This window comes from Aethalodelphis obliquidens, unplaced genomic scaffold (genome assembly GCF_003676395.1).
Source record: "Aethalodelphis obliquidens isolate GAN/ISIS:26980383/991018 unplaced genomic scaffold, ASM367639v1 scaffold55, whole genome shotgun sequence".
Classification (NCBI taxonomy): Eukaryota; Metazoa; Chordata; class Mammalia; order Artiodactyla; family Delphinidae; genus Aethalodelphis; species Aethalodelphis obliquidens.
In genome coordinates this window covers 4,935,155-4,949,424 of record NW_020837999.1, presented here as the reverse complement: position 1 = coordinate 4,949,424, position 14,270 = coordinate 4,935,155, and the positions used below count along the sequence as shown (strand labels likewise).

The 14,270-nt window shown below is 40.3% G+C and overlaps 1 protein-coding gene and 1 pseudogene across 7 annotated transcripts in view; both read right to left on the bottom strand.

Moving 5' to 3' along the window:
* COP1 (COP1 E3 ubiquitin ligase) overlaps positions 1-13,693 on the bottom strand; it is a 272,596-nt gene extending 258,903 nt beyond the window's left edge. For 2 of the 7 annotated variants that reach the window (XM_027086246.1, XM_027086243.1), the window contains exon 1: positions 13,020-13,627. In XM_027086246.1, coding sequence (XP_026942047.1) covers positions 13,020-13,438 — 419 coding nt within the window. In that variant the 5' untranslated portion in view covers positions 13,439-13,627. Of the gene's footprint in view, positions 1-1,609; positions 1,862-13,019 lie in introns of those variants that run through there. The other 5 variants (XM_027086241.1, XM_027086244.1, XM_027086242.1 and 2 more) reach the window with 5 other exon arrangements.
* LOC113609176 (40S ribosomal protein S2 pseudogene) lies at positions 3,113-5,892 on the bottom strand (annotated as a pseudogene).
* Positions 13,694-14,270: the final 577 nt, after the last annotated feature.

Below are 14,270 nucleotides of genomic sequence, written 5' to 3'. Positions count from 1 at the left end.
GTGACATCTTCAAAATACTGCATGAAAAAAACTTTAAACTTGGAATTTTATACCCAGCAAAAAAAATGTTTGAATATGAAGGCAAAACAAGTAATTTTCAAATACAAATAACTTAAAGAATTCATCGTACACAGACCTTCACTGCATGATATATTGATGTAAGTTCTACGGGAAGAAGGAATACAAAGTGGGACAGCAAATACACACAAATAAGTAAATAAAGAGCTCTAAAAATGGTAACAATGAATATAAGCATGAAACATATTTTATGTTTAATCACTCTAAAACATAAGCAGCACAAAGAGTTCACAGTTGAATATGGAGCATAATTCCACCCCTAGAAACAACGAAAGCACAACAGGAAAACAAGATAAATGGAAATTAAAATCTAATATTTTAAGATGTACTAAAAAAATAAAGAAAATGACAAAAGCATTGAAAGATAAAGAAAATTCTCAATTAGATAACCTCAGAAACCAAGTATTAGGAAGAAAAGCTTATTTGAAAAGAGGTGAAAGAACTCAGAAAAACTTAGAAATAAAGAAAAAGAAAGACATAAGAGCAAATAAGCATAATGTATACTGATTTAAGAGAAAATTAGATGGCCATTTTAGGCATCTGATTTTGCAACCTTACCACAGAACTTTAGATAGACCACAAAGTGAACCTAGTACTATTCAAACCATTATTAGTAGTGATTATTTGAACTTTTCATCTTGTCACTGTTTTATTAAAATAATGATCTTCAGTTCAATCTTGTGAAGAAGACATTTTCCCACCAACTGCCAAAACTAAAGGTAGATATTATATTGCACAACCTTAAGCTTGTCAAAAGGTTATGTGTGTCATTTAACTGCATTTAAAAACCAACAATGCAGAACAGATATAGATACAGAAAATTATTTAATTCTACTATTTTCTATTTATAAGGCACATCATCTCAGTTAAGCAAGGGTCTTATGGCAATCAGTTTGACTCTCAAGTTAAACTTTTAATCAGTGCCTTATTTATACTCTGCCTAACTTTTTAATGTATTACCTGCTTCAAAAGCAGTATCCAAACTTATCAAATGGTATAGTAATAATAAATGGTACAATAATAAGGACATTGCTCAATCCATATATATTTTGGTACTGACACTAACTCCATTACAGTTCCACAAAATGTGTCAACTATCTCATGGTAGTACTGGTTCTAAGTAACCAAGCATTCAATCTTTCAAAGGTTAAGTACTAAAAAACATAACATCAAGATAATCAGAGCCAGGTACAATTTAGAGTTATTTAGGAAAATAGGGAGTGGTTACATCTTACCTAACAGGACCAAAGAACCACTTTCATATTTTGGTACCAAATGTGAAATCCTGGCAAACACCACCTGATTCCTTTCCATGATTTTATAATTTACAATGTCTTTATACATGTATTATATAATCTAAACCTCACAATCCTATAATGGAATACCATTACATCTCAATTTATAAATGAAAAAACATACTCTAAGTCAAACATATATTTGCCGGAAGTTAAATCTCAGGGCTTTTAATGCCAAGTCCAGTGCCCTTTGCCTCATGCTATGATCTCAGAAGATAAAGGAAACAAATACTTACATGCATCACTGTGACCATGAAATTTCAAATCACTATCAACACATAGAAAACCTTGGAAACAACTACTTTGAATATGCTGAAATTTATACACATCCTTTCAAGAGTGAAAGACACGCAGCAAAAGTCAGTAGCCACAGAAATGTTTCTTCTTTCCTCTCAAAATGTCCAAAACTTGACATTTCTCTAGCTGCCTCCTTCCCCTTAAACCAGCTGCTTTGTGACCATCCCCAAGCCATCCTCCATTCTCAACTGGCCCCAGGTGGATTCAGAACTGAAAGACAAGGAAATAAATGAAAAGGAAAATAATAAACCTCAAATCATTTTTTAACACCTACACTGGTAACACTAAATCCCCAGCACCAATCTTCACAGGCAGCAGTTAAGTTCCAGCCTCTGTCCATTCATCTCACTCCTTCCTAGTTTCATTTGATACGATAAAAAGCCCTAAAAATCTTAAAAGTCTCTTTTAATAAAAATTAAGTTTATTTGGTATTTTGCAATGAGATTTTTTTTCTATCTCCACTAAGACCTTAACTTTGGTTTATGTCACAGGATTCTATGAATAAGGATAGGAAAGGTAAGGAAGAAAAGGAATAGAAGGCAAACTTCTTAGACTCTAATTTAACAATGAAATCTTTAAAAAAAAAAAAAAGAGGGGGGAGTGTATTCAAAATAGCTGTGTGCTAGCTTCAGGGGCAGAGTTTTCTTTAAAAAAAAAAAAAAGAGACCACATAGTATAGGGAAAAAAGGACACCATGATCAATACAAGTGATAGGCATGAAAAGATAAGCAGGGGAAGGGCTTCCCTGGTGGCACAGTGGTTGAGAGTCCGCCTGCCGATGAAGGGGACACGGGTTCGTGCCCCAGTCCGGGAGGATCCCACATGCCGCGGAGCGGCTAGGCCCGTGAGCCACGGCCGCTGAGCCTGCGCGTCCGGAGCCTGTGCTCCGCAACGGGGGAGGCCACAACAGTGAAAGGCCCGCGTACCGCAAAAAAAAAAAAAAAAAAAAAAGATAAGCAGGGGAAGCAATCTCTGGTGTTCTGTCCCCCAACCCCCCCCCTCAACAAAAAGTAGACTGGATCAGGAAACCAAATATGGCCAAAGAGTGTCACTACTGATTCCTCCCAGTGTGAAATGACTGCAATACACTCTCAATCTCTTCCTGGATCTTATTCTACTCACACACTCCCAACATTCCTCTACTCAAACAGAGCATCAGTTCTAATGACTAAAGGCTTAGAGTTGGCCTTTATTATAGGCCATTTTTATTATATATTTATATTTATTTATAAATATATATATATATTTATACATTTATTATAGCCATAAAATTATAGAATAATTTTAATTAGGCTTGTGTAGCTATAATATAAGTGGAAAAATTAGAATTATCTCATAGCAAACACCATGACCAGGGCTCACAGGACCTAGTCTTAGATTCAAGGTGGATCTAGGGACTTCAGTGCACTTATATGGAATACACATCTTCACTAGTGCTCCACTTTTTTTTTTAAACTGGCTTCATTCACTTTATTTTTCTCATAGAAAACGATGTGGTGGCTACAGCTGGAGCCTGGGTCCTCTGCCCGAAAACTCTGGTGTGAGTCTTTACAAGATGGTCAGTGAATTCCTGATACAGAGACTTGGTGAACACCACCTTTCCAGAAATCAGGAGTGAGATAACTGTAGGTCTTGGAAATGGCATCAAAAGTGGCCTTGGTGAAGTTGCCCAGGGTGGTGGTGCAGCCCCGGCAGAGGCGTAGTAGTCATCAATTCCAACCATCATCACTAGCTTCTTGGGCACAGGGGCTGAGACGATGCCAGTGGCCCTGGGGGCAGGGATGAGGCACACCAGCACTGAGCCACAGCGGCCAGTCACCTTGCAAGGGACGGTATGGGGCTTGCCGATCTTGTTCCCCCAGTAGCTTCACTGCACGGGGATGATGGAGAGCTTGGCCAGAATGATGGTCCCACTGATAGCAATGGCTACCTCCTTAGAGCACTCGACACCCAAACCAGCACGTCCGTTGTAATCCCCAATGGCAACAAATGCCTTGAACCAGATCCGCTGGCCAGCACAGGTCTGCTTTTGCACAGGCATAATCTTCAAAACCTCGTCCTTGAGGGATGCCCCCAAGAAAAAGTCAATGATCTCGGATTCCTTGATGGGCAGAGAGAAGAGACAGATCTCCTCCAGGGACCTGATCTTCATGTCCTTGACCAGATAGCTCAGCTTGGTGACAGGGAGCCACTCCTTATCCTCAGCCTTGCCTCTGCAAGCTCCTTGGCCTCGGCCCCGACCACGACCCTGGGCCAGGAGGCCAAGCGCTGAAGCTTCTGCAGAAGCCACTGCAGCCTCCCATTCCAGGGCCCCTGGGGCCTCCAGGCCCTCCCGCAGCACCAGCGTCATCCGCCATTTGGTGTTTTTATGGAGAAGCTAGTGCTCTACTCTTTATGTGACTAATGCTTCTTTTTCTGCTTCTCAAGGATATCAGCTTGCAGTATACAACTGACCCTTGAATGACACAGGTTTGAACTGCGTGGGTCGGCTTACACACAGATTTTTTTCAATAATGAGTACTACAGTACTGCACAATCTGCAGTTGGTTGAATGCACAGATGCAGAGGGACTGCGGATATGGAGGGCTGACTGTAAGTTAAAGTGGATTTTCGACTAGGCAGAAGGTGGGCACCCCAACCTCTGCGTTACTCAAGGGTCAACTATATAGCCCTTCCAGCACCAGCACTACAACAAGAACTTTATTTTTTTTTTCATATAGGCCAATTCAAGTGTTTTTTTTAATTTCAAATTCCTTAAACAAAATATGATTGACCCAATATATTGTTTCAAGCCAATTCCAACAAGATTTAACTGCTATATTTTAGTCATTAATTCAGAAGAGCACCCAACATAGGCCATGAAAGGCACCGGACACAAAAGACCACATATTGTATAATTCCATTTATATGAAATGTCCAAAAAACACGCAAATCTATAGAGTCAGAAGGCAAATTTGTGGTTGCCAAGGGACGAGAAGGAGAGTGACTGCTTAATGCATATAGGGTTTCCTTTTGGTGTGATGAAAATATTCTGGGAGTAGATAGTGATGATGGCTTCACAACACTGTCAATGTACTGAATTGCACAGGTTAAGTGGTTAAAATGGTGAATTTTACGAGGTATGAATTTTACCTCAATTTTTTTAAAAAAAGGAATAGAGAACGATTGAGGGAGTAACTGGAATGGATCCTACAGAATGGAAGCATACTATTACAAGATTCTTACAGTGTATGTGAAATGACATAACATGATTTTAGAATATAAAAAATTAAAAATGAGTACTATAAACCCTAGAGCAAACACTCCCCCCCAAAACACACACACATCCCACACAGCTATCACTAATAAGTCAACTGTAGCAACAAAACAGAAATCTTAAAAACACCCAATTAATCCAAAAGATGGCAGGAAAAGAAGGAAAAAAAAGACAGAAAAGGAATAGAAGAATAGAGAGGACAAACAGAAAACAAAGAGCAAGCAAGACATACACATAAAACCAAGCACATCATAATTATGTTAAAATGCAAAAAGTCTAACCAAGCCACTTAAAAGGCAAATTGTCATAATAAATAAAAAAGAAAGACTCAAACATATGCTATCTACAAGAAACCTACTTTAAAAATTAAAACAGATAAAGAAGTAGTGAAGGACAAAAAAACATGCCATGTAAACACTTAAAGAAAGCTGGAGAGGTTATGCTATCAGACTAAATAGATTTCAGAACAACAAATATTACCAGGAGTAAGCAAGGACATTTCAAAATAATAAAGGGATCAATCCACCAACTCTAAATGCATGTGCCCTACTAATAAAGTTTCAAAATACGTGAAACAAAATTGACAGAATTGCAAGGAAACATAGCAAAACCCACAATTACATTTGGAATGGTTAAAGATTTTAACACCCCTTTCAGTAATTGACAGAACAAGTATATAGAAAATCAGTAGGAGTATACAGAGTTTAACACATCAACAAACTTGACATTTATAGAATATACCAGTCTACACACTGCAAAAAACTCATTTCTTTAAATGCATATGGAACATTAACCAAGATAAAGCTTACCGTGAACCATGAAACAAGTCTCAATAAATTTAAAAGGACTGAATTCACACAATTCATATTCTCTGAATGAAACTGAATTATATTAGAACTTAATAACAGAATATCCAGAAAATTCTCATTTAGAAATTAAAACATTTCTAAATAACCCATTCTTCAAATAAGAAATCAAAATGGGGACTTCCCTGGTGGCACAGTGGTTGGGAGTCCGTCTGCCGATGCAGGGGACACCGGTTCGTGCCCCGGTCCGGGAAAATCCCACATGCCGCGCAGCGGCTGGGCCCGTGAGCCATGGCCGCTGAGCCTGCGTGTCCGGAGCCTGTGCTCCGCAACGGGAGAAGTCACAACAGTGAGAGGCCCGCGTTCCGCCAAAAAAAAAAAAAAACCTGACAATCCTCTGGCTAAACTGTTCAAGGAAAAAAAAAGGGAAAACACAAATTACCAGTATCAGGAATGAAAGAAGGGACATCCCTCCAAATCCTACAAACATTTAAAACATAAAGAAGTATTAAAGCCTAAGTCAGAAAGAGAAAATCAAATATTGTATATTAACGCATATATGTGCAATCTAGAAAAGAGGTACAGATGAACCGGTTTGCAAGGCAGAAGCAGGGGTATAGAGAACAAATGTATGGACAAGGGGGGAAAGCGGGGGGTGGGGGGGTGGGATGAATTGGGAGATTGGGATTGACATATATACACTAATATGTATAAACTAGATAACTGATAAGAACCTGCTGTATAAAATAAATAAATAAAATAAAATTCCAATAAACAAAAAAAGTATTATGAACTTATGCCAACAAATTCAATAGCTTGGGTGAAACGGAGAAATCCCTTAGCAGACAAATTACCAAAGCTCACTTAAGAAATAAAGAACCTGAATAGCCCTTTATCAAGTAAAGAAACTGAAATAGTAAATGAAAACCTTGCCACAAAAACTATGGCTTCACTGATGAATTCTACCAGACACTTAAGAATGAAACATACCAATCCACAAACTCTTTCAGAAGACAAAGATGAGCTGAACTGTATCCTCTCCCAAATCCATACATTGAAATCCTAGCCCTCAGTACCTCAGAAGACTGTATTTGGAGACTGAGCCTTAAAGAGCTAATTACGGTAAAATGAGGTCATATATGTGGGACCTAATCCCAATATGACTGGTGTCCTTATAAGAGATTAGGACACACACAACACACAGACCCAGGGACAACCATGTGAAGACACAACAAGAGGTGGCCATCAGCAAGTCAAGGAGAGAAGCCTCAGAAGAACCCAAACCTGACAACACCTTGATCTTGGACACCTAGCCTCTAAAACTGTTGAGAAAATAACTTTCTATTTTTTAAGCTACCCAGTCTGTAATTATGTTATAGCAGCCCTAGCAAACTAATACACCCTGATATCAAAACCAAAATATATAAAGTAAATATATGTATATTATAAGAAAACCATAGACCAATATCACCCATAAATAAAAATACAAAATATCTTTTTTAAAAAATCAGTAAATAGGGCATAAAATTGGAAAAGAAAGAAGTAAAACTATATTGATTTTCAGATGACATGATTGTCTTCTCAGAAAATCACATCGGTTCTACCAAAAAACTATTAGAAGTAATAAGTGAACTTAACAATTCACAGGACACAAGGTCAATACACAAAAATAAATTTTATTTTTATATTAGCAACAATTAGAAATTGAATAGCAAATTAGCAATTTTTAATTAGAAATTAAAATAACACAACAGCATCAAAAACATGAACTACTTAGGAGTAAGTTTAACAAAACATGTGCAAGATCCAAAAACTGATAACTATAAAACTCTGCTAAGAGGAATTAAAGACCTAAATAACTGGAGAAACATACTATGTTTATGGCTCAAAGATTCAATATTGTTAAGATGTCAAATCTTCCCAAATTGGGTCATAGATTCAAAGTAACTCAAATTAAAATCCTAGCATGTTTTTAAGAAATTGGTAAGCTAAAATCTATGTGGAAATGCAAACATCCTAAATAACTAAATCAACTTTGAAATAGAGGAACAAAACTACACTATCTGATTTCAAGGTTTACAACAATGATACAGAAATCCAGACAATGTTGTACTGGCATAAGGATAAACACATAGATCAATGGAACAGAATAAAGACTCCAGAAATAAACTTATACATATTAATTAATTTTTGAGAAAGGTTCCAAGAAAATTCAATGAACAAAGATGGTCTTTTCAACAAATGGGTGCTACAATAACTGGACATCTACGGTGGAGGGAAAAAATCTCCAACCCTTACCACACACAGTATATAAAAATTAACATGAAATGATTATATACCTAACCACAAAAAAGCTATAAAGCTTCTAGAATATACAAGAAGACTTAGACAACAATTTCTTCAATAGAACACAAAAGCCATAGACTGTAAAAGAACAAAGTCCATAAATTGGACTTAAAATTTTAAACTTTTGCACTTCAGAAGACTGCTCAGAAAACTAAAAAGAAAACAACAGACTGGGAGAAAACATCACAATATTTAGGACTTACATGCAAATTATGACAATAAGATACTACTACACACGCCTAGTAGAATGACTGAAATTTGAGAGACTGAAAACAGTAAGTGTTGGCAAGAATGTGGAACTGAAACTCATACATTGCTGGTAGAAATGCAAAATGATAGTCACTTTAGAAAACAGTTTTGCAGTTTCTTATAATGCTAAATACACACTTGGCAATACAACCCAGCAATACACTCCTATGTATTTACCCAAGAGATGTGAAGACAGGTCCACACAGAAAACTGAATGTGAATGTTTACAACAGCTTTCTTTACAATCACTGAAAACTTTAGAAACAAAGAAACTCAAATATCTTTTAACTGATGAGTATATAAAGAAATCACGTTATATCCATGTAATGGAATACTACTCAGCAATTAAAAGAAAATTAGTGAGACATTCAACATTATTGAATCTCAAAAACATTACTCCAAATAAGTCAGGCACAAAAGTCAACATACTGAATGACTCCATTAATATAATATCCTAGAAAAGGCAAAACTATATTGATAGAAAACAGATGACCAGTTGCCAGGTGTCAGAGATGAGGTTCGAAGACAGAGTGCTAAGGTGTAGTACACTGAACTTTCTAGTGTGATGGAAATGTTCTGTATCTTGATTAGGGTGGTAACATAGATGTATTCATTTGTCAAATTCATTGAACTATACACTTAAAACTGGTGACTGCTATGGTATGCAAATTATATCTTAATAAAGCTGATTTTAAACAAAATCTCCAGCCTCTGAAGGGCAAAGCAATATAGTGGTTAAGAACTTGAGCTTTGAGCCAAAACGTCTGGATATAAATACTGATACCACCATTATTAACTATATGAACTGAGCTTTGAGCCAAAAGCCCATCCTTAAACTAAACTGAGGCCTCATACCCAGTAAGTACTTATACATTGTACATAAATATGTAACCAAAAGTTTCATCAAACTATCTTTTCATACCCAGTAAGTACTTATACATTGTACATAAATATGTAACCAAAAGTTTCATCAAACTATCTTTATAATGACAGGTTCTATGATACCTGCTATTTTATTTCACTTTTTAATAGTTTGGAAAACAGTTATAGTAGCAAGAATGGTCAACAGATTTCATCTTTAGGGCTAAATGTAATTAATAGGTAGTGGCTGCCTGCAGTGCTATGTTGAGGACTGTGAGACAACATCTGAATTCAGAAGAGTATTTAGCATCTGCCATGGTACTAAGAGAAGCAATAATGCCAGGATGTGATACTATAATTATGTGATTAAAAGTCTTTCTTCACATTAAATCGTGAGCTCCTTCAGGATAGTCCATTTTTAATAGCTGACATGAGAATTTATTAAATGGTAGATGGACTTCATGTAGATTCTACCTACATTTTATCAGGCAGAGGTAACCTTCCCACAAGGGGCTTACTATCTACCTAAAAATACTTATTTCTGCTACAACTCAGAGAGTATCTGGGACTTGAAGAGGTAGAAAAGGTTATTTCAGGGGGTTGGAAAAGCTAATGCAGAGGCAGTAGTAATATGATAACATAAAAGAAAGAAATTGTCTTCCAAACACAGGCTATTTAAACGTAATTTAAACGAATTTAAACGAATCGTAATTTAAACAAATCATGTAAGAAAAATTTGAAAAATCAAAGTAACGAAGACTTCCTTTGAATGTCCGAGATTTATCCAACTTCAAGCTATATACTACTCTCTACTGTACTACAGATTCTCCATCTATAAAACACTGTTAGAATTATCTGCAACTTGACGATACTTTCAATCCTTTGTTTGAAAGAAATATTAAAGTAAAAACTATAAATCCCTAAAATGTTCATCAATTCTGCAATTAAATATAAACTTACTTTCAAATATGAGTCAGGAGAGGCCAATATGTATTATTGATATTAGGCATTTGACCTTAAATCAACCATTCTCAAGGAGGGGAAGAGGACATGTCATTAACAAGGGAGCTTCTGCAAACTACACTGCCCACTCCAGCCTCCAATTCAGTTTTGTCCTGTTGGGATATGGGCAAGCAGACAGGCAAGGGGAGAGAGTAGTTAAGCATAAAGACATTTATCTCCTGTGATTATGAAACAGCTGTTTCCCTTCAGTCTACCACATTTAACAACCACAAGGCTAAATACATGTACTTCAACTTATAGATATGAAATTTTTAAATTCCATACAAAGAAAGCACTAAATTGAGAATTCGGAGATATGAGTTTTAATTTTGTCCTTGAGCTACCCAATCTGAAACCAAGTTACTTAACTTCTCTGTACCTCAACGAGAATACAATTATATTAGTATTATATAAAGTTGGAAGTTCTATATAACTTCACAGAATTGCTCTAGGATAAAATGAAACATGAAGTATAAACATATCTTTAAAATATGATGAATAAGGAATTGTTATCATTATTCAAACTTAAGCCTCATTTAGATGTAAAAGCTTAGAATAATTTGGATTGGTTCACAGTTTGACCTTGAAGCAGACAGACCAACCACCCAGAGCCAATTAGAAATGAAAAGGATTCCTTGGGCCTTGCCTAATCCTCACCTCCCTACCCGAAATGCTTGGCCAAATCAAATCTAGCTGGAGAATCAGGAAAACTGATTTCCATTAATGAATTCTTCTGAATATTCAACCTCACCAGATAAAGAAACAGAGGACTATGAAATTCTTAGAAAGTGAAATATTCGGAATTTTTAACTCATGACTCTCACTGGACACTTCCTCTTGGAATATAAAAGAAAGCAGAAGGAGCTTCCCTGGTGGCGCAGTGTTTGAGAGTCCGCCTGCCAATGCAGGAGACGCAGGTTCGTGCCCCGGTCCGGGAAGATCCCACATGCCGCGGAGCGGCTGGGCCCGTGAGCCATGGCCGCTGAGCCTGCGCGTCCGGAGCCTGCGCGTCCGGAGCCTGTGCTCCGCAACGGGAGGCCACGACAGTGAGAGGCCCGCGTACCGCAAAAAAAAAGAAAGCAGAAAAATCTAAACAACATGGTTAAGACTCAAGAGACTGGATTTTAATTTTTAAAAATTAGTTGACAGACTAATAAAAATTTTAATAATCTTACCCCTAAACAATAAAAATTAGTGCCAGCTGCTTATACTCTCCCATCCCTCTCCAACTTTCTATAAAATGGCTTATAGTAAGTATAATGAGATGCATACAGTGCCTGGCAGACAGTGAGTGCCAAAGAAATATCTGTTGAATGAATGATTAATTTCCTTCTTTCTCACACCTTTTACACTATCTTAGTATACCTATATGGTTGCTGGCATGTTTGTTTTCTTTTAACCTACTAAAAAGTAAAATGCAAATGGTGGCTAAAAAGACAAACTGTGCAAACCCTCACTTTGTTTCACTAGCTTCTACTTTATCTTATGGGATTCTCTACTGGCTATGAACACAAACACATCTTATACCCAACGATAAGCTGCTCAAATTATTTACAAATTACAATTATAGCCCAGTTTCAGTGAAAAATGAATCAGTTCTGAATCCAGAATAATTTATGACGAAAGCAAAAGTATGAATAAAGGTATTTTTACTGCAAGAACTAGAAACTGTAAGTCTAATCAATAACTTTCCTAGAGTCCCAACTTCTAGTCTTATCATATTTAATGACAACTCGGACCATCTTCAACCCTGAAGTGAATCAACTTCCCGTATAGTGACAGTGCAAGCCAACTTCCTACATCACTAGTATTCTATTCTATCAACAATTTCCTCCAGAGGAAAAGCACAAAATCCTACCAGTTCTCACTCAGCTAAAAGCAAATCCTTTCTTGCAATCTTACCATTTGAATTGGATTTTGAACACAAAACCCAACGAAAATGGAAACACTCTCAAGCAAGACAATCAACTCCATTTTTCACTTAATATGTATAATCCCTCTATGCCAAATGTCATAACGGAGGACTACTGCGTAGCATTCAAGATGCTAACTACGATGACAACACGTCTAATTCCTAGCTTTTCTCAAATCCGAAGTTCCAGTATATACGCTGATGTGTTAATACAAGTGTAGTGCAGTCACATCTGACACATGGATGATACTTAATAAACGTGGTCCCCTCTTTCAAGACATTCAGTTGAGAGGTGGAAGTTGTGAACAGACTTTCTTGACTACAGGAGCCTCAACAACAGATTTAAAAGTGACCCAGCCTTTGAAGCAGGAGGAGATAATTTACACGTACACAGGATGGATATTTACATCAACTACCACTTCTTAAAACAGCCATACCCATGTTTAGAGCATCATCCACTATGCTTCAATAAGCAGATTCTGACCCACAACTCCCTCCCTCAGCATCCCGGGAAGCTTAATCCTCTCCCTTTACAAGTTTAATTCACCTCAACGAGAAATCCGGACTGACAGGGTACCTAATTCACCAGCGAGGCAGAAAATTCAAGGCCCAACCTCCGTGCCCAGCTTTCCCCTTTTATGCACAGCCATTTATTTGGCCTTTCATCTCCCCCCCTATTTATTATTCTCTAATCTCCCTTCACTTCTCCCCACCAGCACTGACCTCTTTAGTACTCCCACCCTGCCTCAGCACTCCAACATTCCCCCACCTCAGCCCACCAACCGCTGCAAACGCTCGAATGCCTCTGCAGACACCGCCACAGCGCCCAACAGACCTCCCTCACCCCGGACCCCAGCAGCCCCAAGAGCAGAAACTCCTAACGCAGAGAGGGCGAGGAGGCTGTTCGTCCAACCCACCAGACGAAGTCGTTGCTTTTGTCCTCGTAGGAGTTGATGAGCCCGTTGCACAGGGGGGCAAGCAGAGGTCGCTTCCTGCTGCCGCTCCCTAGGCTGGAGCTGCTCCCTCCTACGCCGGCGCTGGGCCTGGCTGCGCAGCTGAGCCGGGACAGGCCCGCGGATACCGCCCCGCCGCCGCTCCCGCCGCCACTGCCGGACACTGCGGCCGCCACCAGCACAGGCCGCACCGGGCCCCCGAGGCCGCCGGAGCCCGCGGCCTGGGCCGCCCCGCCGGACCCCAGCGCCGCGGCCGAAGCAGCTACGGAAGGAGGCGACGGGGAAGAGGATAAGGACGAGGAGGCGGAAGTCACCGAGGAGGCCGCAGAGGAGCCAGGGCTGGTCCCGGCTGAGCCCGACCCGGCCTGACGGCTCCCAGACATCGTGACTCCCTCCCCTCCGGCCGGGCGCTCGGAGGAGAGGGACCGCGACTGCGACCCGCCGCCGCCTCCCTCCCCTCTGCCTCAGTACATCCTGAGTAGGCGCGCCGCGCCGGGAGGTGGGGCTGAGGAACAATAAAGTTGATTTTGTACGGCAACCACACAACAGCGTCCGACGGGAGGGGGCGGAGGGAACTATTAAAACAAGAGCAGGAACCACTACCGCTCTCTAGGCCGCCGCCGCCGCGATCGCCGCCGCAGCCAACCCGGGCGCTCCGTGGGCCGGCCGTGCGCGCACGCGAGCGGCGGAAGGGGCGGGAGCGGCGGGGGATACAACTTTAGACACGGCGCGGGCGGCGCTCAGACAAGCTCAACGTGCCCTAGGCGGCGGCGGCGGCCTAGTAGCGACCGCCGCCCTCGTCGAGAGCTGGTTTCCTTCGTGACTTGCCCGAGGGTAGGGCCGTCTCAGTGGGTGACAGGGCTGCGGAGAGAGAAACGGATGGTAGGGGTGGCGCAAGGGGTTGGGGAAGGGGAGGGGGGGAAAGCGCTCTAAAAGCGACTGCGCACGCGCGCCCTGGGCGCCGACCCTTGCGGGTTACCCAAGGTTCCCGCTCCAGGCCAAGAAGAGCGGCGCCGGCGCGGGGCAGTTGCACCACGCATGCGTGAGGGCGAGCCGCATTCCTGAACGTTAACCGGGAGCGGTAGCTGTCGCTTGAGAGGCAGGCAGTATAACCCAGTGGCGAGGGTACGACAGGTACTTCCGAGTCGGGGATTGAAGGCCCTGAAGACTGGGGCACACGGAAAGAATCTAGAGGCTCTGAGCAGTTGAAAAGAG